The sequence below is a fragment of the Astatotilapia calliptera genome, chromosome 16 (genome assembly GCF_900246225.1).
Source record: "Astatotilapia calliptera chromosome 16, fAstCal1.2, whole genome shotgun sequence".
NCBI classification, from domain to species: Eukaryota; Metazoa; Chordata; class Actinopteri; order Cichliformes; family Cichlidae; genus Astatotilapia; species Astatotilapia calliptera.
Genome location: NC_039317.1, coordinates 30,251,517 through 30,274,394, shown reverse-complemented (window position 1 = coordinate 30,274,394; position 22,878 = coordinate 30,251,517). Strand labels below are relative to the sequence as shown.

Genomic DNA, 22,878 nt, shown 5'->3' with positions numbered 1-22,878 from the left:
GATAATGCATGTCATTAACCCATGAACACAAAAGCCTGATGCATGTCATTTCCCTAATTTCGAAGAATGTGACTTAGCAAAAGCTTTAAAGATGGAAATTATTTGACTTGTCTCATATATTTAATGAATCAGGCACTGAGTTATTAGAGGTAATCTGTCTAAAAGTTATTTCCTGGGGCCTGGAGTTTTACTGAGTATAATCTACACATTATTACACTTGCACAGTGTGTGATCAGTTATATCCTATTATACCACGGACATAATGTCACATCTCAAATATAAAAAAAAAAACACACATTAAAAGTATCAAATGAAGTTATGCTGAAATGTATCCTTTATTCAAACAGCATGGTAAAATTCTTCTTTCGTCATTCAGAGTTTTTAAGTCCGGATCATTTTATGTGCAGTCACTGAAAGTTAGAGAAATGGTAATGATCATATGTAAGTGTCTGGCTGACTATGTTGGGTTATGTGTGCTAGATTTCCTATTTTATTTTTTTTATTTTTTTGTGAATGATGTGATTTTGTTGGCTTCATCAAGTGCTGACCTCCAGCTCACACTGGGGCAGTTTGTGGCTGAGTGAGAAGCAGCTGAGAAGATTAGCACCTCAAAATCTGAGGTCATGGTTCTCAGCTTGAAAGGGCTGGGGAGTCCACTCTGGGTCAGGAGCAAATTGCTGCCCCAGAGTGAAGCAGTTTAAGTATCTTGTGGTTTTTCTCATGAGTGAGGGGAGAGTGGAGCAGGAGATTGACAGATGGGTTATTGCGGCATCAGCAACTATGCAGCTGCTGTAGTGGTCTGTTGTGGTGAATAGTGATCCGATTGTGAAAGCAAAGCTCTCAATGTACAATTTACGTTTCTATTTCTACCTGTGGTTGCAAGCTTTGTGTAGGGAGTTTGTCATGGTCTGTGGGGGCAATCGTGTAGGGAGTGTTTCGGGATGGCTCTTCGGCTACGCCCTCGGGCAGGGTCGCACCTGAATTCCATCTACAGGCAATCACAGAAGGATTACTTCACCCAGCACGGTCTGCTGCTCCACGCCAGTCCGTTCAGTCACCTTTAGTGGTAACTAAGGCTCGCCTGTGCTCTGTACCCGTTTTGGCTTGTGTTTAATTCTGCTCCCTTGTGCCCAGGTCTCCGTCCTGCTCGCTGGAAATACTACCTGCCTGTCCTCCTGCTTGCCCTGTACGCTGGATAACACTCTCTGTTACTTCATCCCTCTAGATTCTCCCGTGGATGTTTTCCCCCTCTGAGCTCCACGGTCTGGCTCTGACAGTAAGCCCGCAGCATCATTATCCTGTTTTGTCCTCTCACCTCTGCTTCCCCGCAGTTAAGTAATTGTTTCCTCTTCTGTTGCAGTGTTCCCACAGTCCTGATTACAGCTTCTCTCAGCACCTCCATATTTGCTCCCATTTTCTCTGGCCCGGCTTGAACTTTTACTTTCATTTTTTTGAGTCTGCTTTTGGGTACAGTATTCGTGACAACCTCGGTTAATGACCGATTTTAATAATTAAATTTATAGACACAAGTGGTGGAGTGTCTTCCAAAGAATGGCTAGGTTCAGCCTTAGAGATGATGCATTCAGTCACCTTGGAAGTAATCAGAGTAGAGCTGCTACTCCTCCACACTGAAATGAGACAGTTGAGGTGGTTTGGGCTGACCAGGATTCTTCCTTGGTGCCTCCTAGTTGAGGGCATCTTGTATTGAGAGCAGGCCCCGTGGTATTATCTTGTTCTTCTGGAAAAGCTGGGTGATGTGGTTAGAGAGAATGTAATTTAGGTGACTGCTGTCTCCACAATCTTAACTCAAATAAGCAGCAGAAAACGGATGGATGGATTTATGTGTCGTGTTGGAAGGCCTCTTCTTCTTCCCAGTTGGTGTTGTTTGAGAGATCAAGTTGCAGTATAGTGGATTTAGTGCATTTAGATTCATTGCAGAGCCGCTGATGTTTTTCTGAGAGATTATTCAATTGACCTCAAGAACTCACTTCCAAGGAAGGCAGATTTTGATGCTCTAACTTTGGAAATATGTGCAATGCGAACAGCCACGCATGCTGTAGTAGTTTTTGAATTGCTGTTTGATTTCATGTGATAAAATGATATGTTCAGTGGGAGCAGGCTTTAACACAGTGGGTTACATTGTCTCCAGAGTGTCTTGAGACTTGTCCTGACTTTACATAGCTGGTAGGCAGTCAGTCTAGTCTCATTAGCTGACTATAGCACTCAAACTTTACATTATTTCTGTCGTGGTCTTGTGTTTTGACCCGGAGTTTCCAGTTTGTGTGAAGTCTTGGTTTTTGTTTTATTTGGTTTCTTATTGGTTATTGTTACTCATTATATTTATATTTCTTCTTTATATCCTGAGCCGAGGTTTCAGTTTTGGTTAGGGTTTCATAGCTCATAGTTTCTTATATTTTAAATTTAGTGTCCAATGGTGTTTTCACAGCTTTTATAAGCCAAAACCAAAGTTTATTCAAAGTCTGTTTCTTTGATGGTTGCTTCAGTAGCTGATGTGTACTCATTCGTCTCACATTTGCTAATTTATTCAACTCAGCTGTATTTTCTTACACGTAAAACACATATTTTGATGCAACTAATGTGACGTCCTTTTTTATTTTATTTTAAAAAAATGTTACAAATACAACCTGTGAACCTGCTGCTCTCTATGACTTCATTAGATAATACATGTACAATGGTAGGACGCTAATTTAATATGAAGGTTCATCATGGTTAACTTAGTTTTCATTACTGTGAGAAGAAACAAGGAAGATCTAATTTAACGTGCATTAAAGACACAGAAAGTTCCCATCATGCATGCTGTTTTTCCTCGTATAGTTGTGACAGTCAAACAGTGCATGCTGCGATCTCTGTTTGCATTTAAAAACTTAAATAATTTACTTGAATGAACTATTGCACTATATTACCTCAAACATAGAAGTACTTGTGTACTTTGGATGAAGAGTTTGGTCATTCAACAAGGGTACAGCTGTTAAAAGGGGACAGTTAAGATAGTTCTTAGGAGTGAAAGAAGCTTCTATGTCCACTGTGAGCGACCATCTTTGAACAGAGGCGGTGGCTTACGACACCAACTGTGTGCCATCTATAATTCAGTTTTGAGATCCCTTCGCAGACACCTTAATGCCCACTCACATCCTGGGCCATATGACCTCAATGAATCTAGGCTTCACAATGGGTTCACCCGAAACCTTGGCTGATTGTGACCCACACCTGTTTTCACACCTTGGCTCGTGTGATTAGGTAGAGGATCAATAGGGGGTCCACGACCCTCTTGGGGACACTCCCATAGGGCTTAAAATCTGGGACTCTCCACTAATTGTTCTTAGAACTGAAGATGAGAGGTGAAACGTCTTCAAGCAACTTAAAGAAGTTCAGACACTTTTTTTTTTCGCAGCTCCTTAGACTACGATGACCTGGATGACTGAGAACCTTCACAGACACATGTAACATAATCCAAATTTCTTTACAGTAGCTTATCATTTATAACTGACCTCACAGTATTCCTGATTCACCTTGTAACTTCATAACTGAAATGCGCGTACAGAACCCCGATGGCTTTCACTTAGTGTTTCCTGATCACTAACACGAGTACACTTAATCCTCACACAAAGCAAACACAGCCCCACATACGCCCTCCTGAACAGTAGTCAGCCGCTGATAAATATTTAAATGCATCTCTGGCTCACCATACCACAAATTATGAAAAATTAATATTGTAGTAGATGTCGGGCGGTTAGAGTAAAGGTTAGAGAGGATCTCAGCTGTGTTGATTGAACTTTTTTAATTTAAGCTTCTTTACATTTTAATTGGTTCAAAGTGGCCAAACCAGCCACAGAGATTTTGAATTTTCATGAAATATTACATCTACAGACAGTAGATTGTAACCCACAGTGATGGCACTCATAGCAAACAGGGCAAATATACCTTCCTGATTTTTTTGGGGGTTTTTTGTGTAATAGATCTGATTTCCATTTGGGCATACAGTACTTAAAGCATACAATATTTCAAATCACTGTAAGCCATTGTGTGTGATTCTATTCCTGTACGTATCACGCCGCCACCACCTGGGCTGGGGTGGCCCACCTCCTGTGTCCTTCCACCTCATCTGACTTCAAAGCTAACATGAAAGAGTTAGGCCTCTTGTCTGTAGTAAACTCTCCCTAGAATATTGTTCCCTGTTGCAATATGTCGGGACTATTAAATTCAGGGTCTTACTCTGACGAATAGCCCTCACCAGAGCAGGTGAAGGAAATGAGGAAGTGAATGGGGAAATTGACTCATTGGAACACAGAGCACATTAAACCATGAACAAAATTGAGCTGGACATGCAGTAAAAACAAGGCGTTCACTGCTCACTCACTTTAAAAAAAAAAAAAAAAAAAAAAACCTTTCTTTTATTCTGCCTAGCTACATCTGCCTCAGCCTTGTGTAGATAGGTAGCTTGGATCATTAAATGCATCATGTCCCTTCATCCTGCTGGTAATTAGGAAGTAATGGAGCCCTGGCACAGCAATCTGAGACCACTGAACGGTAGCCAAAGTACGCACTGTGCCAGCACCAATCTGAGGCAGAGGAAGCAGCATGTGCCAGTGATTCTGACCTATCACAAGCACCAAATAGCTGAGGCAGGACACTCCCATCAGTCTTCACTGTCTCCAGGGGCTCTCTAGTGCATTAGTTCTTTGCTGCTTAGCACTTTGTTGTATTGATTTGATGTCCTCTGTGCATGTAACAGAGAATATACAGTTGCTGTATTCCTATTCTGATGATGCAGAATTATTTTAAAATACAATCACATGTTTTGTTTTGCTTTTTAACAGCAAAAATAAATCTTTGGCTTGAGTGCAAATCATGTCTGGAAATAGAAACAGCAGACCTACTTTCCATATAAAATAGTAGCAAAAATAATTATTTGTTTTGCATTCATCCCAGATTAGCATTACACTTTCATTTAGCATGAATGTTCCTCTCGTGTGGCTGCTAGCATATACAATATAGTAATCAGGGTAACACATTTCATGTATCACGTAGAGATTTTATAGCAAACTGGAAAAACTTCTTGTTAAAGCTGAGGTTCAATGACAGGGGGCAAGAGTGGCCTTTGGATATATGAGTTACGGTTATTGCCATGCAGTTAATCATCCTTTTTTGTCTTTACTGAAAGTATTTGTACTGTCGTCCAGGTAAGGGTGGAAGAGGAAGATGAGGATGGATGCGTGGAGGACCAGGAGGAAGAAGAGGAGGAAGAGAGCTGGGAGAAAGCTCTGTCCGTGGAGCGCTTTGCAGACATCATCAGTGACTCTGCTTCTACCAGTGGAGACAGGATGGGGCGACACTACACTGAGAAAGACTTTGAGTGTAAGCAAAGCTGCCGTGCACACATGACAGTATAGCTTCACTTGCACAAACAAAAGAAGCCACTGGGACAAGACTGCAGTCAAATGTCGAATTTGATATTTTGGATTTGTTTTTATATTACTGACCAAAACTCATTTTCATTAGCATTTCTATATTTATTTTATTTTGGTTTAGGGCTACTCATCAGATCAGGCAACATTTTTCAAATCTTCTGTTGTTCATTTTCGGTGACCTTTGCAAATTGTAGCTTCAGTTCACTGTTCTCAGCTCACAGGACTGACACCTGGTGTTGTCTTCTGCTGCTGTAGCCCATCTGCAATGTGTTGTTCATTCAGAGATGCTCTTCTGCATCCTTTGGTTATAACAAGTGGCTTTTGTTGAGTTTCTGTTGTCTTCCTATCAGCAAGAATCAACAAGACCCTTTCACCCAGAGAGCTGATGCTGTAAACCCCAGAGATGGTTGTGTGGGAAAATCCCAGCAGATCAGCAGTTACTGAAATACTGAGACTAGACCGTCTGGCACCAGCAGCCATGACAGTACTCCTGTCATGTGGTATCCATCAGCTTTATCTGCAGTGCACTCTGTACACTGCGTATGAATTTCTACCACGTATCTTAGAATTGAGCACTGCACAGTTATTTGAACTATTTACTAGATTTTGTGAACAAAGTAAGCAAGCAAGTAAAATGTATTTATATAGAGCTTTTCAAGACAAGGAAACAATCACAAAATTTTTACAGAGGAAAAGCTGCAACTCTGTCCAAACAAATTACAGGATGTATCCGTAAGAATTTCAAAAGGTGGTATTTTTTAAGTAATGGACATAGAAGCTTATTGTAAATCTTAAAATACATGACTGAATATGAAATTTTACAAACACAATTTAAAAGTGCCTATTTAATGTGTCCCCCTCTGGACGTACAGCATGTGTCCATATAATAGACACATTTGTCCTATACTTTTGGGAGCATGGCTGGAGTCACTGCAGCCATTGCTGCTGGTACCTATACACTCAGTACACTGAAGACTACAATTTAAGATACACTGACATGAAACAATCTCAAGACAAGTTGATGTTTATTGTCAACCCAACAATATGCACTCAAGTATACAGTGGGACGAAATATCATCCTCCTGGATCAAAGGTGCAAACAATAGAAATGAAAATGAAAAAATATACATATATACAACTATGCAAGAAATAAGACAATGCCACATTATGTGACAGTGCACATAATGTCGATTTTTCTACAGTGCTTTAAAAAAAATCTTTTACTGTTGCTATCTGGCATCATAACAATCATCAGTGCTGAAATATCCTGTACTGTAAATACACATGTATCCCAGCTGATCCTGACCCTGTCCGTTGTGGTAAGAGATTAGATCAAAGCAGGGCACCATATATTGGGTATGTTGAGTAAAAGGCTGGATTAGCTTTCAAGAGATTAGCTGATGGCTATCACCTGACAAGAGATAATATTGGTAAAGATGGAGCTGCTTTCCTTTGGTGTTTGTTAAAGAGTGTTTTAGTTATGTCTTTCTAGGGTTTTAGGAATTAAAGGAAGATTCTTTCAACTGAAAGTTGCACTTTTTTTACACTGCATGTTTGATATTGAAAGGAATTCAAAGTCTTGGCCCAAGCAAACTATAAGTAGTCCTAAGGCCGGCTGGTATATCAGCTTTTTTAAGTACCCAGCTGGTTCTGAGGTTCTCCTCAAAGTTTCCAACTTCTTTAACAACAGAAGCTCACAGCTCACATCAGCACACTGCTGCCGCTTGGAAATTACTTGGAAGCGATTTTTGATTAAAAGTGCAGTTTCAGTCGGCAACTGTTCATTGCCTGAAAAGAAACAGAACAATATGTCTGTTGGTGGTATGACAATATAGGCTGCAGCCTGTGTGGGCACAGAGAGTAGGAGAGAAACAACAAATATAAAGGGCTCACACATCCTGAAACGAGGAAAAATGCAAATATAATGCTAATTAGTGATTTTAGTAAAAGTTTTTCAACACGTTTGGCGACTATAGTATTTCAGAAAAAGAATAACGTCTGCATTTTATTTTTATGACTTTCTGTGATGTCTATCACTGTAAATGGCTAGAAAAGGTAAAAAAATATTCATATAATGTATATACCCTTTTAGCCAAATACAAACTATAAGAAGTCTCATCCCAATATTCTTCAAACTGTTCTGCATTCTGCTGAGCTGAATCCCAGTTAGAAATTGTTTGGGGAGAAGTCGATAATAAGTATAGGAGTTTTTCAGACAGGCTGAAATGTGTGAGGTAGCTAAGAATAAAAACATCCCCTCATGGTACCGCTGTCATTCTGTGGAGGACCCATGACTTTAACATGTGCAGAATAAATTTACACTGGGAATTGTCAGAGGAGAATGGCCAGACTGCTGCTTATAGGAAGGAAAAATGAACTCAGAGAACCACAGTATGCAGAATATCATCTGTAAATGCACAACATTTTGCTCCTTGAAGAAGATGGGCTAAAGCAGCAGAAGACCGCACTGGGTGCCGCTCCTGTTAGCCAAGAAAAGGAAACTGAGGCTATGATTCACATTGGTTTGCTAAAATTGGGCAACAGATGACTGGAAAAATGTTGCCTGATGAATCTTGATTTCTGCTACAACACTTGGATTGTAGTGTGAGTGAATTTGATCATGGATCCATCCTAGAAGTTCAGGCTGCTTGTGGTGGTGTAATGCTGTGGGGGATGTTCTCTAGGAATACCTTGAAAACCTTATTATCAACTGGCAATTGTTTGAACACCACAACCTTCCAGACTATTGTTGTTGATTATTCCCATCCAGTTATGACCACAGTGTACCCATCTTCTAATGGCTGCTTTGTGAAGAATAATGTATCACAAAGCTCAGATTATTTCTGTCTGGTTTCTTGATCATGACGGTGAGTTCGCTGTACTCAAATGGCCTCCACATTCATCGGACTGCAATCCAATAAACCCCCTTTGAGCTGTTGGAGTGAGCGATTGATGTCATGGATGTGCAGCTGGGAAGTCTGTATACATCACCAAAGAAAAAGCATTTCACGTGATATGGAATGAGCTGCTCAGCCAGCTGATGTGAATAAACCATCTGATATCATGGCCTCTCTTTGACACAGATCACAGACACACATTTCACCATATGCACCACCCCTTGTCCACTCACCTGCCCGTGCCCCAGCGTTTACGGAAGAGGGTACACAGCATGGAGAAGAGGCGCAAAAAGAAGCGCAGGAAAAAAAAGACTTCGCTGCCGCCTTCTGACGTTACGCCTACCATACACGAGGTAGATGAGGAAGAGGCAGAGTCGGAGACCGAAGGGCAAGGGGTGGCTGCCACTCCCGCAGAGCTCCCTGAGGTCCAGCCACAGGTAAAATGTGACTTATACAGTGTAACTTTTGCAAAATCCACTCATGTACCTGAGCTGCTGATAAGATGCTTGTGGCATTAATACTTAAACAAAAGAGAATCATCTGTGGTTTTGATTATGGTTTTACTATGTATAGCCAGCTTTATATATGCCTCCCCCTCACTGATCCTCCTCTTTCTCTCAGTTTAGTTTGGGGAGCCAAGAGGACTTGGGGGAACCCCTTCACCACACTATCGTCCACACGGAAAACGAAGAACAACCTTTGTCGAGGAAAACAACTGCGCAGACTCTGACAAAGGGGGCGGCTCATAATGGGGGAATAACTGTTACTGGACAGAACGATGACATGGATGGAGGAGAAGCAGCATGCAACAGGTGTGACTTCTGACATCTGAGTCCTCTCCAATGTCCTAGTAAACATTTGTAAAATGTATAAAATCTGCAACACTCCCCAACACAAAGATGGCAAATATTCATATAATTTGTTTCATATGTTTCGCATAATTAGCGTGTCTGTTGCTACAGGACATTGTGAAAAAAGCCGATATGCTACAGCCTACTCACTGACCAGTACTGACCTCTTGTCAGTCTTTTAGCTAAATTAACTCAAATTGAAACCTTTTCTAGGTCCCATATTCTACCACTTTAATACACATATTAATATTACGTCTTAAAGTCGTAGATGTAATAGTAATATGTGTATTCATATTACATCCAGAATGTGTATTTTAAATTCCAGTCGTAAATGCTGCACACTTGCACTCTGACTGTTTGATAATCAGTTTCAGTGTTGGTAACTTTAAATCAAACTAGTGTGGCTGCTGCACCTGCCCCTTTGAGGAAGAAGTTTATGAGTGATAGAGAGAAGCAGCCAATAAGAGCAGCACATGTGTTTCAGTATACGGTCTGCCAGTGCAGACCTGAATAAGTCACTCAGTGGCTTCTGACTTTCTCTCCGAATGATAGTTTGGCTTGTAAATGGTAAATGGCCTGTATTTGTATAGCGCTTTACTTGGTCCCTATGGACCCCAAAGCAATTTACACTACATTCAGTCATCCACCCATTCACACACTGGTGATGGCAAGCTACATTGTAGCCACAGCTGCCCACTGACAGAGGCGAGGCTGCCCGGACACTGGCACCATCGGGCCCTCTGACCACCACCAGTAAGCAACGGGTGAAGTGTCTTGCCCAAGGAAACAACGACCGAGACTGTCAGAGCCAGGACTCGAACCGGCAACCTTCCAATTACAAGACGAACTGCCAACTCTTGAGCCACAATCGCCCCAGTAAATATAGCCGAGTTCTTGGCACAGCTGTTGTTTTTAACATTTGTGACTGCAGAGTTTGTCAGACAGCATCACAATTACAAAAATCTGGATTTTAGAGGTGCAGAACAGCTTAATTAAGCTCCACCGTTGTTAATACAGTGCACATATATAAGTGTTTCATGGGTGTTCTATTGTCTCACAGCAGGAACAGAACAATATTTCTTGACAACAGATTTACTGAGAATTTAGCTGTATCAGAAATGCAGCATAGGTAAACTGCTAGCAGAATGCTAACTGAGGTTAATTGTGCAAAAGAACAAATATGGAGTAACACACACCCAGTACTATTGATTTTTGTTATCAATCAGCCCTTAAAGTTTCGACTGTTCATGTTGTCCCTCACTGTGATGAGCTCTGACCTGCATGCATAGGATCAGAGCTAATAATTATGTTCCCCACATTAGCCCTGCTTGACACTAAACTGGTTGTAATGCATATCATTGTACAAAGAGAGGATCTTTGTTACTAGTGAGGAAGTCAGGAGTAGTGGAGAAGTATGGGAGGCTAATGCAGGAGATGTATGAGAACAGTGGAGAGGTGTTCAGTTGGAGGGACAGATGGGTTCAAGGTGGCTGTGGGCAGAGATGGGCAGTAACGACTTACAAGTAAGTAAAGTGAGTAACGAGTAAAGTAAGGGATTACTATTGCAAAAAGGTAATTAGATTACTGTTACTTTCCCGCAAGCACGCTGCGTTACTAAAACTGTGTTGTTGTTTTTTGTTTTGTTTTTGTGTTTTGTGAGAGTGTCTCATGACAATGACGTAAGCGAGTGCAACGTTCTGGCAACAGCTGTGTGCAGATCAAAAATGGATAATATAACGAGTGCGGGGAGAGTATGGAGGACACGCATACTTTCATACACAAACAGTTACAATCACCTCATAAACTGCTCTACCTTTAGCTGTGCATCTCTATTTTAGTCTCCACCAACCCATTGTGTAGTTTTTCAGGTATCTGACCATTAGCAGCTAGCTGCTAAAGTTAAGCTAGCTGCTAAAGTTGTCTGTTTGTGGCTGATATGTTGGACAGGTAACAGTGTGTTCATTAAAGATTATATTGCTGGAAACAGCTGCCCACTGAAGCTGAAAACACAGCTGATTAAAGCAGTGGGAGGCTATTAAAGCTGTGGGCCATAAAACTGAAATACATTGCTAAAAGATGCTATAACACTGTGGGGAAATACAGGGATGAGATTAGCTGTAGGATTATCATTGTGAGCAAATTCTTTCACACTACACCAAGTCTTTTGTTAAACTTTCATCCACTTAATTATGCAGCTTTAACAGCCTTTTGTTATCAGTTTATCCCTGACTGCTGTCTGTTTCACAAGGCAGAATTTGGCAGTGATAAAGCCTATCACAGGAGCATGTTGCTGGTTACATTTTCCTAACAACAGTCATAATTTAGTATTTTATCAGTTTCAAATTTATTAAATACATTTTGGTTTATATTCAGTGCTTTCTGTTGTTTTCTGAATTTGAAACCTTTAACTGTGTGAATACTTTTTCGTGCAGCAAAACCTATAAAACAGGCTCGTGCATACGAGAGCATAGGCTAAGTAAGCTGTATTTTTAGATGTGTGATACTTGTCATTGGAAGCCAATGACATTTATAACCCATACGTGCAGTTTTTAGGGCAGTTATGATCCATTAATGGTTCCAGCTGAATCATTCATATCTGGCTTGCTAACACATACAATATAACCATCAGAATATGAATTATTTGGTGATGCTTTGAATTATGCATGGAGTTTGCTGTTGGGAGGTCAGGGGCGCCATGGTGATTCAAGTCCTTGTCTCTGCTAATGGCTCACTGGATAAAAGCACAGAAACAAGCATCATGCCTGAGCCATGCAGCGTTTCATTGCTGTGTTTGAGTAAGCTCAGCTGAGGATGACTCAGAGGCTTGGAGAGGAGATCCAGGCCTGTTGTTGTGTTGTGAAGCCCTCTGTTGGTAAAGTAACCGCAGTGCATGAGCCAAGAGAGTATTTATCAAAAACGATTTTAACATAAAGTATATTAATACTTTATAATGTGATGATTTATGGTTGATTTGTGGACTACATTGTGGTTCATATTTTGGTTTTGAAAACAATAAAATAAAGTTCTTTCATAATGTCAAAGAATTAATTATTTAATTATTAAATTAAAATTAACTTATAGTGCTCTTTGTCAGTGTTCCCTCAGGATCAGATCCCTCAAGTTCAATCACACCTCATGGCTGGTTCCGCAAGAAGCCTGTCCACCACCGTCTGCCGGGCACCCAGCGAAACAACTACGACCTGCGGGAGCGGATCTGCATCGGCAGCATGACTGCCCTGGAGACTGCCGTCTATCAGCAGGTGCCCACTGATGAGGCTGAAGCCCAAATGTTGGTCAGCGCTGATCTGGATGACATGAAAAGTAAGAAAAATACTACACTGTATTTTTAGGGAAGTTTATGTTCAACCCAGTATCACAGAAAAACATGTAATAGACACGTGTTCCACTGTGTCCATTTCACACTTTGCCTCTCCAAAGTGTGAAAAGCACATGAATGCAGAAGTTGCAGTAAGTTGCAGTGAGATGCAGTACCAGCAGAGGGAGATATTTTATTGAGAGCAACATGATTATAATTCAATTCAATTCAGTTTTATTTATATAGAGCCAAATCACAGCAACAGTTGCCGCAATGTGCTTGATTTATAACCGCGGGGAAGTATTTAAACAGCCATTACTCACACATTTACATGTACATATTTAGAAAAAAATATAGAATTGAGCTTGATCTAATAATGCTGTGAATAAATCGATTGGTGTGTTTAGTACTTTTCACTGGACAGCATCACAGTCGGCGAGGCTCTGTGTCACTCTATTTTATTACCATTTCTCCCACATCATGTTGACGAAGGTGTAGAAACTCCTTTTAATAGAGTGGAGACATACAATGCAGTAATAGAGAGAAGGACTGGAGGGAGGCTTAGGGCAGGAAGATAAAACCCGGTGGAGAGGAAATTGGTAACAGCGTAGAGGGGTAAGGGAAGAGTGCTGGTGCTGAGGTAAGTCAGCCTGCAGGCTGCTGGAGCAGGAGCATGAGGGCGGGGTTGGCAATGGCCATAACAATGAGAAAACGAGTGAGGAGGTAAGAGGAGATTTAGAGCAAATTGATGCAAAGACCTGTTGAAACCTGTGTGTGTTTGAAATACTGGAATAACTGTCTGTTTTCAGGTAGCTATGGTATTGTTTTTATTATTAAATGCAAGTCAAATAGGGTTTTTTATGTGATTATTGGGGACAATACAAAAAAATAGCCTTTTAAATTCCTCACTGGTGTTGAGGAAAAGCTTTGGAGCAGGACAACGGTAGATGGTTGTCTCCATCTCTGAAAGCACCTTCTGAGATGACTCATTTTTGCTTATCACCCACGCCACAACAGTGATGTGTGTGGTGGTGGAGGAGGGAGGGGAGTCTTTGTGAGCTGCCTGTATTGTTATATATCAGCCAGGGACTATGTGTGTTAGTGTATTATTGATGTAAATGCCAAGTAAATGCAGTGAGTTAAAAATGAAGACCTTGACTCGCATCAGTGATCTGATCGTACGTGGATGTGACTTCAGATTCTTGGCTGTGTGCACCTCGCAATAAAGGAAAGTCAATGTCAGTATGTATTATTCTTAACATAGAGCTGGATATGTTTCCCTTGATGCTATCTTGAGTGCTGTTGAAGACATAATAAAGCCTGCTGCTTTGACTACAGATTAAATGATTAAATAGAACCCTGTTTCCCTCTCATTAAGTGACTAATTATATCCAGAAATAACAGGACATTTTTGATGACATAATAATAATGTGTGTTGTGGGTTTGCTGCCCTCTGCTGGCTCTGAAAAGTACTTCCACTATGCTTACACAATTGAAACATTCACGTTTTTATCTTTATCTTATATATATATATATATATATATATATATATATATATATATATATATATATATATATATATATTCAAAATTGATTGAAATCAATTTTGAATATTGATTGAAATAACAAGAATATTAATGTATTAAAATCAGATTCAACAGTTCCTTTTATTTAAATATCTTTAAATTTCAAATTCTTACATTTAAAAGCACAGCATTGCACAGATTTAAAATACTTTAGTCCCAGATTTGTAGTATAATCGGACCTAACTAATGGTTTTGATGCAAAAAAAAATAATAGGAAAAAGTCTACTACAAAACTGTATTTTGTTTCAGCAGTGCTTCTTTTAATCTAGAGAGCCTGCAACATTTATTGACTCCATTTCTTCACTGAGGCCCAACATTGACGGGTTTTGCTGTTTTGGCTCCATCATGAACATCCCACACATCCGGTCTCATGAAACCAGCCCACACAGCCCCACGTATGCACTGTTAAAAATAAGCCTTGGGTGGAGGATGGAGGAAGGAGGAATATAATATCGACTCATAATTTTTGCAAATGTAGGCTGTTCCTGTAATAAAGTCTTTGTATTTATTCAGTTATATGTCACTATGCTTTACATATATTGTATCCTTAACAGCAGTTGGCTTCATATTGTAATTTGTAGCACAGTTATGGAAGTAGACATGAGCTACACTTATTTTTGCACTCCATACTTCATTTTGTCACGATTAGTCTTAACTCATTCACTGCCAGCCATTGGCAGTGAATGAGTTAAACCCATTGACTCATACACTGCAATTGACGGCTATAGACGTCAATGGCAGTGAATGAGTTAATTGTGGGAGACTTTTTTTTTTTTTACCACATGTTGCACAAAGCATCACTTTAGGAAGTGAAAGTCCATGCTTAAATGCTCAGAATTAACAGAAAGAATTTGTAAGTGATAATAAAAAAATAAATGCTAAAAGAGGATTTTTTTTTTTTTAAGCAAAAGCTTGTATGGCCACAGAAATACTCTCTCTCCGAGCATCAGGGGGCTTTAATTAACAGAAGCCTGTAGTCGATTCCCCTTCAACGCCGACCCTGCCCCTGGCTTTTCCTGCTTTCCCAGAGCAGAGCAATCATTGACTGTTTAGGGCCCCTCTAGAAACAGAAAAACAGGGCATTGGATTTGTAGGGAGTGATGCTTAGAACATGGAATGGCCATGTATATCATTAGTGTCTGCTCCCCTGTTACACTTTGGTAATTTGCCCTTCAAGTACACAGACAGGTCTTAATCTGTGATGTGATTGGGACAAGTTTGCAACAAGTCACTTATTAAACCACGTGTAGATGGTGTAGAGTGAACACCTCAGCAGGTCATTCATAAAACACACAGTTTTTTGGATGCAGACACAGTCGGTTTATTTCAACAATGACATGAGCAGCACAAATAAACAGGTACTCTGATAAGAGTATGTAATCTAATATAAAAAAGGACTGAAAAAGGACCATGAAAATCTGATAGCTCAGGTAGAGTGTGGGATTTATCAAGACAAGAATTGTTTTATTATAAACAAGTCTGCCTTATAACCCTGAAATCTGGTTAACAGATGAAGGGACATATAGAAGAAGAAGAACAAAACTTTATTTACTGTCAGATCAAATTGCATACTAACATCCTAATAACTAAGTTAATGCTGATGTGCCACATGCATTAATGAGGGCACGGCTTACATTTTTCCCTGCATGCTGTGAGAAACTGCAGGTATTTATTAAAGTCAAAGGAAAGAATCAGACTCACAGGAACCTGTGAGGAACAACAATTATTCTATCATGTTTCAGTTGTATTTTGATATTTCAATATGTCACTTAGATACACAAAATACACAAAAGTTAATGTTTGATGATGGCGAGCTGTGTGTGTGCAGATTGGTAAGTAAAGGCACACCGAGGTTTTTCTCTTTGTATTATGGACCGAACTCTGCAAATAGACCATATGGCCTGTATTAGACTACTGTGCTAATTGTTACATTGATGGCAGATGTAGTGTTACTTGAAAATAAAAGTATTAAGGGCCAAAATTATGAGGGGCTTCACTCTTAAAATTCAGGGTGAGGACTTGGTGAAGAGCTACGAGAGAGCCAGAGCTTTGGCACCATGCTCACAGCTTTGAGCGAGCCACCCGCACCAATTACACGCTCATTCTGCTAACAACTCCCCCCTGGCATTCCAAATAAATTAACACTCCTAGCAGCAGCTATCACCGGCATTCTAGGCTCAGTGGAGTTAGAGCTTAGAGTTGGAGGGGTTTTTTTTGGTTGTTTTTTGGTGTTAAATGGTGGCCTAACAGCAGTAAGATGCACACTGTAATCCTTAGTACCTGTGATTAATTAAATAACTAATTAATTTAATAGTACAAAAGTTTTGTGTTAGCATAGACCAACAGAAAATCTGGCCAAACACTAGTTGTGTTGACAGCTGTAAGGTAATAAAATCAACTTGAGGTATTCTTGACAGTATTCAACAGGATTCAAAAAGATACTTCTCAACCAAAATGGGAATATGACCTCAGTAATGTTAGTCTGCCTCTTTAAATATCATTATTTAAAGCTTAAAATATCACAATCTGTGCTTCCGATGTTTAAAAGCAATGTGACACTCTTTGACGTTAATATTCAGGTTGGGACATTTATGGGCCAGCTGTTAAATATGGTGATTAATTAAATAATACTGGGACTTAAACTCCAAGATGAGGTAGAGGAAAAAGGGGGCATAAAAAAAGGAAGCGTATAATTGCAAATGACAAGCCTGTGGTTGCTGGCATTCGTCAGATCAGTGTTTTTTGCAGCAGCACATCATACAAAGTTCGAAGTGCTGCTGTTGGTCTTGTGAGACAGCAAAAATGGATTCTCTAATGGAAAAACAAGGTATGCTTGATGGAAATGTTACAGTGCGAAGTTCACCCACTAGACTCAGATTATTGTGCAAAGCATCGTTTGGTTTTAAAGAGAATTCGCAGTTTTGATCAGACAGATCCAATCTAACAAAAAACCCGTGCATACACACAACACACTCATGCAGGCATTCGTATAAATGCAGAGTGAGTCACAAACCCAATGGACATGGTGAATGTCCTGTTCAGCTCACATTGGTGCACCTGGTTTGGCCAATGAGACCAGGGCATCTGGGGGGGATGCAATGGTTTCCATGGAGATGCAGGGACAGGAAAGGTGCAGCTTCCTCTAACAATTAACGCCGTTAAACAGTATATCCTCAACGCGGAGTGCAGAAGCGGGTATTCTGTTCTTCTCATCAGATAGGTTTAATTTCAGCTGGTGTATTGTTTGTTTCTCAGTATGTATTTCTGCATCTCTCTTTGTGCTGTGTATGTGTGCTTTTTCAGTTTAATTCAGTTTAGGTGGAGATCGCAACCTTTGGCCCTTCTATACATCACATGGTTTGAAAGTGATTGCGGTGCTATGGAAACAAAAGGCATCAACTCTTGATCTCTGATCCACTCTTTCATGCCTTGCCAGCAACCCCAATAATCAATAGCGTGTGGACATTGTTAGAAAAGGGTGGTGCCTCCATTCAGCTGACAGCTGATGGTCTGTTAAAGTAGACCATCCCTTATCAATAAGTGATTTTGGATTTGCAGCTAAAGTGGATGCCAAAATCTTTTATTTAGCTCTCTGATGGTGGATCTAGCAGAAGGCTGCTGCCTCGGGTGCTGCTCCAGCTTTGCATTTGGACTTAAGGCAAAAAAGTGTATTTTTGTGACACTGAGGATCTGCACATGTGACTAACTTATATTTTTGTAGTGAAAGGAATATTGAATATTTTGATTGACAATCACACAGATTCTTTTTTTGTTCCACTTTGATGCATGCAACTTATTCTTCAAAAGTTGCTACTGTGACCACCAGCTGTTTTTTCTCTCTCGAGAGTCGGTTAGCTTGGACTTGGGTGCTATTGCACAACCAACGCAAAGAGGCAGTTGCATCCAGACTCTTCAGGTCAGTAGACCAGTGAGAGCAACGGCATTCAAGAGTTGGATGAGCAGGGTGTCCCCTTGGAGAGAGGTGGATAGGAGGAGGTACCGACCGTGGAGATGACAGACATTGATGGACAGGAGAACCAAGGAACCAAGAAGCACCATGGACCAGAACGACGTTGCAGCACCCAGAAAGGCTTTGGAACCTCAAAGCAACACCAATTTGAACACCGCAGCTCATTTTCAATCGTGGATGGATTTGAGGATTTTGAAGAGTTTGTCTTGGATTTTGATGATTATGACTTGCTTGAGTCAATCCACAGCCAGCTGGGGTCACCCCTCGAGCCTATCCGTAAGTTGGCCGTATTTTCCATGGAGGTTCACCACTCCTGAGTAGGATTTCATCTGTTTAAATGATTGATATTTGACAGCAGTGACAGTTACGTCATGCTTCCGAAACACATCAGGGAATTCACATGGGCAAGCATTTTATTCTATTTTTACATGATTAATCAATGGAAGGGAGCTCACTTGTTTCCATTGATCGTTTAGCCTGCTGCTAGCTTCATTATTGGCAGTAGAGGCTCATTCATGGCCACACACTGAACAGTGTTGTCCACGGTATTGACTGAATTGACACAGTGCTCGACTGCTGCTGTTTCCTACTCTTCCATTGATCCAGTGGCACCTATTTGGCTTTGGGCTCATCCACAGCTAGAGCGGAAAGACATTTCATTGACAAACCATGAGTGGTTCTGCTTTTTTAATCCCTGTGTTGGCTTTGAAACATGGCGTATTAGTGCTGTCATGATGCTCCACCACATGGATGAGAAATTTTGGGATGAGCCTGAGTATAGGATATAAGTTAAAGTTAAAACCTTAATTAGAATAGAATAGAATAGAATTCAACTTTATTGTCATTGCACATGTCACAGGTATAAGGCAACGGATTGCAGTTTGCATCCATCCAGAAGTGCTTTAGCCATGATATAGATATATTACAATATATATTAGCACTAATATAGATATGTAAGTGTATTACAGAAATGGGTCTATTATGGTATGTTATAATGTACACGATATGAAGGTATGTTATAAATATGCTATAACTATAAGTATGTACAGGCTGTAGTGAGTACAAGCTATGAACAGGATATAAATATGAAAAACTATACAGAAATATTAGACATACAGCTATACAGAAATGGGAACTATGCAGGTTATAAACAGTTGTAGAATTAAAAATTATTGTATTATACAGAATGATTATTTACACAGAATTATACAGTAGTGCAGTTAAGATAAGTGAGATATGTGGATAATTTCTACAAAGGCTATATAAAGTGCTAGTGGTTGTGAGTGGTGGTTCAGTCCATGTTATTATTGTGTGTATGAAGGTACAGTTGTCCATTTTGTGTGTGTGTGTGTGTGTGTGTGTGTGTGTGTAGGTGGTTGTGTGTAGGTGTGTGTGTGTGTGTGTGTGTGTGTCCAGTCCATGTGTTAACGTGGGTCAGATGTCAGGAGGCAGAGTTCAGGAGTCTGACAGCTGTGGGGAAGAAGCTGTTCCGCTACCTGGTGGTCTTAGTCCGGAGGCTCCTGTAGCGCCTCCCAGAGGGCAGGAGGGTGAAGAGTCCATGTGATGGGCGACTGGGGTCTTTGATGATTTTCCCAGCCCTTTTCAGACACCGCTTCCTGTAGATGTCCTTTATGGCAGGAAGTGGTGCTCCGGCGATGCGCTGGGCAGTTTTCACGACCCTCTGCAACGCCTTCTGGTCCGAGGCAGAGCAGTTCCCGTACCAGACTGTTATACAGTTGGTCAGGATGCTCTCGATGGTGCAGTGATAGAAGTTCACTAGGATGTCTGAGGACAGGTGGTTCTTCCTCAGAGTCCTCAAGAAGAGGAGGCGCTGGTGAGCCTTCTTGACCAGCTTGGAGCAGTTGGTCGTCCAGATGAGATCCTTGGAGATGTGGACTCCCAGGAACTTGAAGCTGCTCACACGCTCCACAGCCGTCCCCTTAATGTAGATGGGTGGATGTGGGTCAGCATTCCTCCTGTAGTCCATGATGAGCTCCTTGGTCTTCTCAGTGTTAAGCAGCAGGTTGTTTGTGTCGCACCACTCAGCGAGACGATCCACCTCCTCCCTGTAGGCGGCCTCATCGTTGTAACTGATGAGGCCAATCACCATTGTGTCATCTGCAAACTTAATGATGGTGTTGGAACCATTGGTAGGTCTGCAGTCGTGGGTGAAGAGGGAGTAGAGGAAAGGGCTCATCACACAGCCTTGTGGTACACCGGTGTTCATTGTGATTGTAGATGAGCAGTGGTTATCCAGCCGGACATGTTGGGGGCGGTTAGGTTATAATGTGCATTTTTGGACTTGTTTTTTACCTTTCCCGGGGCAGATGAAAGCACTGGGGTTTATTTTTGGAGGTCTTAAAATACATTTAGTTCTTTATTACCTGTTTTAGCAAATGTGTCAAATTATGATTCCAACCAAAGTGATTCCTTTACCTTTAAACATCTTGATGGCAATAAGGTTTTTCAACACAAACCATGTTTTTTTTGCCATCACCAGTGTGTGAATGTGTGTGTGAATGGGTGGATGACTGGATATGTAAAGCACTTTGGGGTCCTTAGGGACTAGTAAAGCGCTATATAAATACAGACCATTTACCATTTTTAACCAAAGGCCAGTATTTTCATGTGACATTAAATGACAATGAAAATGTACAGTGAGAGAAAGCGAAATTTTAGCGCTGCCATCATGAGTCTTAGCATTTTGAGCACTGCAACTCAGTACATTGTTGCTAGCGTACAGTAGTTTTATTTATGTTATTTATTTGTATTATTTTATACACACATTCATCGTGTTAAAGACCGTATTTCACAACATCTTAACTACTGCCTGTGGGTTTGTATAACTGGAGTGGTGCCACTATAGGCTGGATTGACATGAAGTAAAATTTAAAATATGTCATTTGAAATGTTGCATGTTGGCATTTTATTTTAAAAAATCTTTCTGCCTGTTTTAGAATGTGTCTGAATGTGTTTTAGAACCTGTCATTAGAAGTTAGTATCATTAGAAGGCATAGCACACATTTTCACTGATTATGCATAAGATACCCACTTTTATCTATTTTTAATTGTATAAAAACCTAGATGACCTCTAATTTCCTGCTTCTAAATTCAAATAAAACTGAGGTTATTGTACTCGGCCCTTAAAATCTCAGAGATACAGTGTCTAACTTGATGCATACTCTGGATGGCATTACCTTGGCCTCCAGTGACACTGTAAGGAATCTTGGAGTCATTTTTGACCAGGATATGTCCTTCAGTGTGTATATCAAATAAATATGTAGGACTGCTTTTTTTCCATTTGTGCATTATCTCTAAAATTACAAACATCCTTTCCCAGAGTGATGCTGAAAAAACTAGTACATGCATTCATTAATTGTAGGCTGGACTACTGTTTTTCACTATTATCAGGATGTCCTAAAAACTCCCTCAAAAGCCTTCATTTGATCCAAAACTCTGCAGGAAGACTGCTGAACGGGACCAAGAAAGACAAAATATATTTCGTCCATACTGGCTTCTCTTCATTGGCTCCCTGTTCAATCTAGAATTGAATTTAAACTTGTAAAATAATCATTCCGCCTTTTATCTTAAAGACTTCATACCCCCCATTAGAGCACTTTGCTCTCAGACTGCTGGTTCACTTGTGGTTTCTGGGGTATTTAAAACTAGAGTGGCCCGTTTTCTGTTGTACAAGCTTCTAGTTTGGTTTCAGAGAAAGACTCTGCTTTTAAGATTAGACTTTAAATTTTCATTTAGAAGAAAGTGATGTACTTAGAGCTGTGACACATGACCCTGAGTCCCCTTTAGTCATGCAGTAATAAGCCTAGGCTGCTGGGGGCTTCCCATGATTAGTGTTTCTTCTTACTCACCTTTTTTTTTTTTTTTAAGCCACCCCAGGAGGTTAAAAGGAGTTTTCTTCGCAAATGTAAGGTTACAGGCCTTGATACTTCCAAAGATTTTTTTCTAAATGCTTGAAAGTTCATCAGACATTTACAAAATATCTGGACAATTGTTGCTCTAGTGTGTTGGATTATACCCTACTATGGTTCAGGTATCATTGGGCATCTAAGTCATGGTTTCTCTGCGAGTTTGGAGAAAGTCTGACATGGGTTCAACGAGTTCAAGAAGATGGATAGAATGTCCTTTTCACCTACACTGGAATGCCCTTTCTTTGCCCTGCCCTGTGGTGAGAAAAAAACAGCTCATCCAGATCAGCTGAGGCAGTTCAAACAAGGCCAACCTTCAGAGGTTTTTGCCTGGGAGACTTTACAAAATAAAATGTAGCTTAACTTCATTTTCATTTCCATTCTCTCTGTTTCCCCAAGGAAGGCATGACGCAGCAGGATGGAACACTAACAGCAGTTTGTGCACACACAAACACTCGGCCTCCAGCTGCTCAGGGAGAAAAATTAAAAAAGACAGTGTTTACTCAGGAAGAAATTATTTTCATGCACTGGCCGCTCTGGCTGGTCGGCAGCAGTACAGTCCACCATTACGTTGGCATACACAAACCAGATCCACCAACCTGTGTTTCTTTAGTTTTGTAATGAATTGTAAATAGATTATGATAATCAGAACTTGAAATAATTTCTCTCTAAACATATTTCCACATATGTGGAAAAGCTATGCTAGCTTTAGATTTCCATTCCCTTTATTCAAATTTAGGGACCACCCAATCTTCCCCCTCTGTTGAATGGAGAGTCGTTGCCAAGGCTGCCTCATCCAAAATTCAATAACATGTGATTGGCAGGTCGAGGAAATTGAATTTGAATATAGTTTTTATGAACTGACAAATGTTTGTGCGTAAAACCTCCTCTTCTGTAATAATT

At 40.5% G+C, this 22,878-nt stretch overlaps 1 protein-coding gene across 5 annotated transcripts in view; it reads left to right on the top strand.

Moving 5' to 3' along the window:
* The first annotated feature begins 5,156 nt into the window (after positions 1 to 5,156).
* slc4a3 (solute carrier family 4 member 3) overlaps positions 5,157 to 22,878 on the top strand; it is a 41,382-nt gene continuing 23,660 nt past the window's right edge. The window contains exons 1-4 of one of the 5 annotated variants that reach the window (XM_026144039.1): positions 5,157 to 5,376; positions 8,513 to 8,763; positions 8,948 to 9,138; positions 12,272 to 12,498. In XM_026144039.1, coding sequence (XP_025999824.1) covers positions 5,343 to 5,376; positions 8,513 to 8,763; positions 8,948 to 9,138; positions 12,272 to 12,498 — 703 coding nt within the window. In that variant the 5' untranslated portion in view covers positions 5,157 to 5,342. Of the gene's footprint in view, positions 5,377 to 8,512; positions 8,764 to 8,947; positions 9,139 to 10,071; positions 10,701 to 12,271; positions 12,499 to 17,613; positions 18,326 to 22,878 lie in introns of those variants that run through there. The other 4 variants (XR_003269909.1, XM_026144037.1, XM_026144038.1 and 1 more) reach the window with 4 other exon arrangements.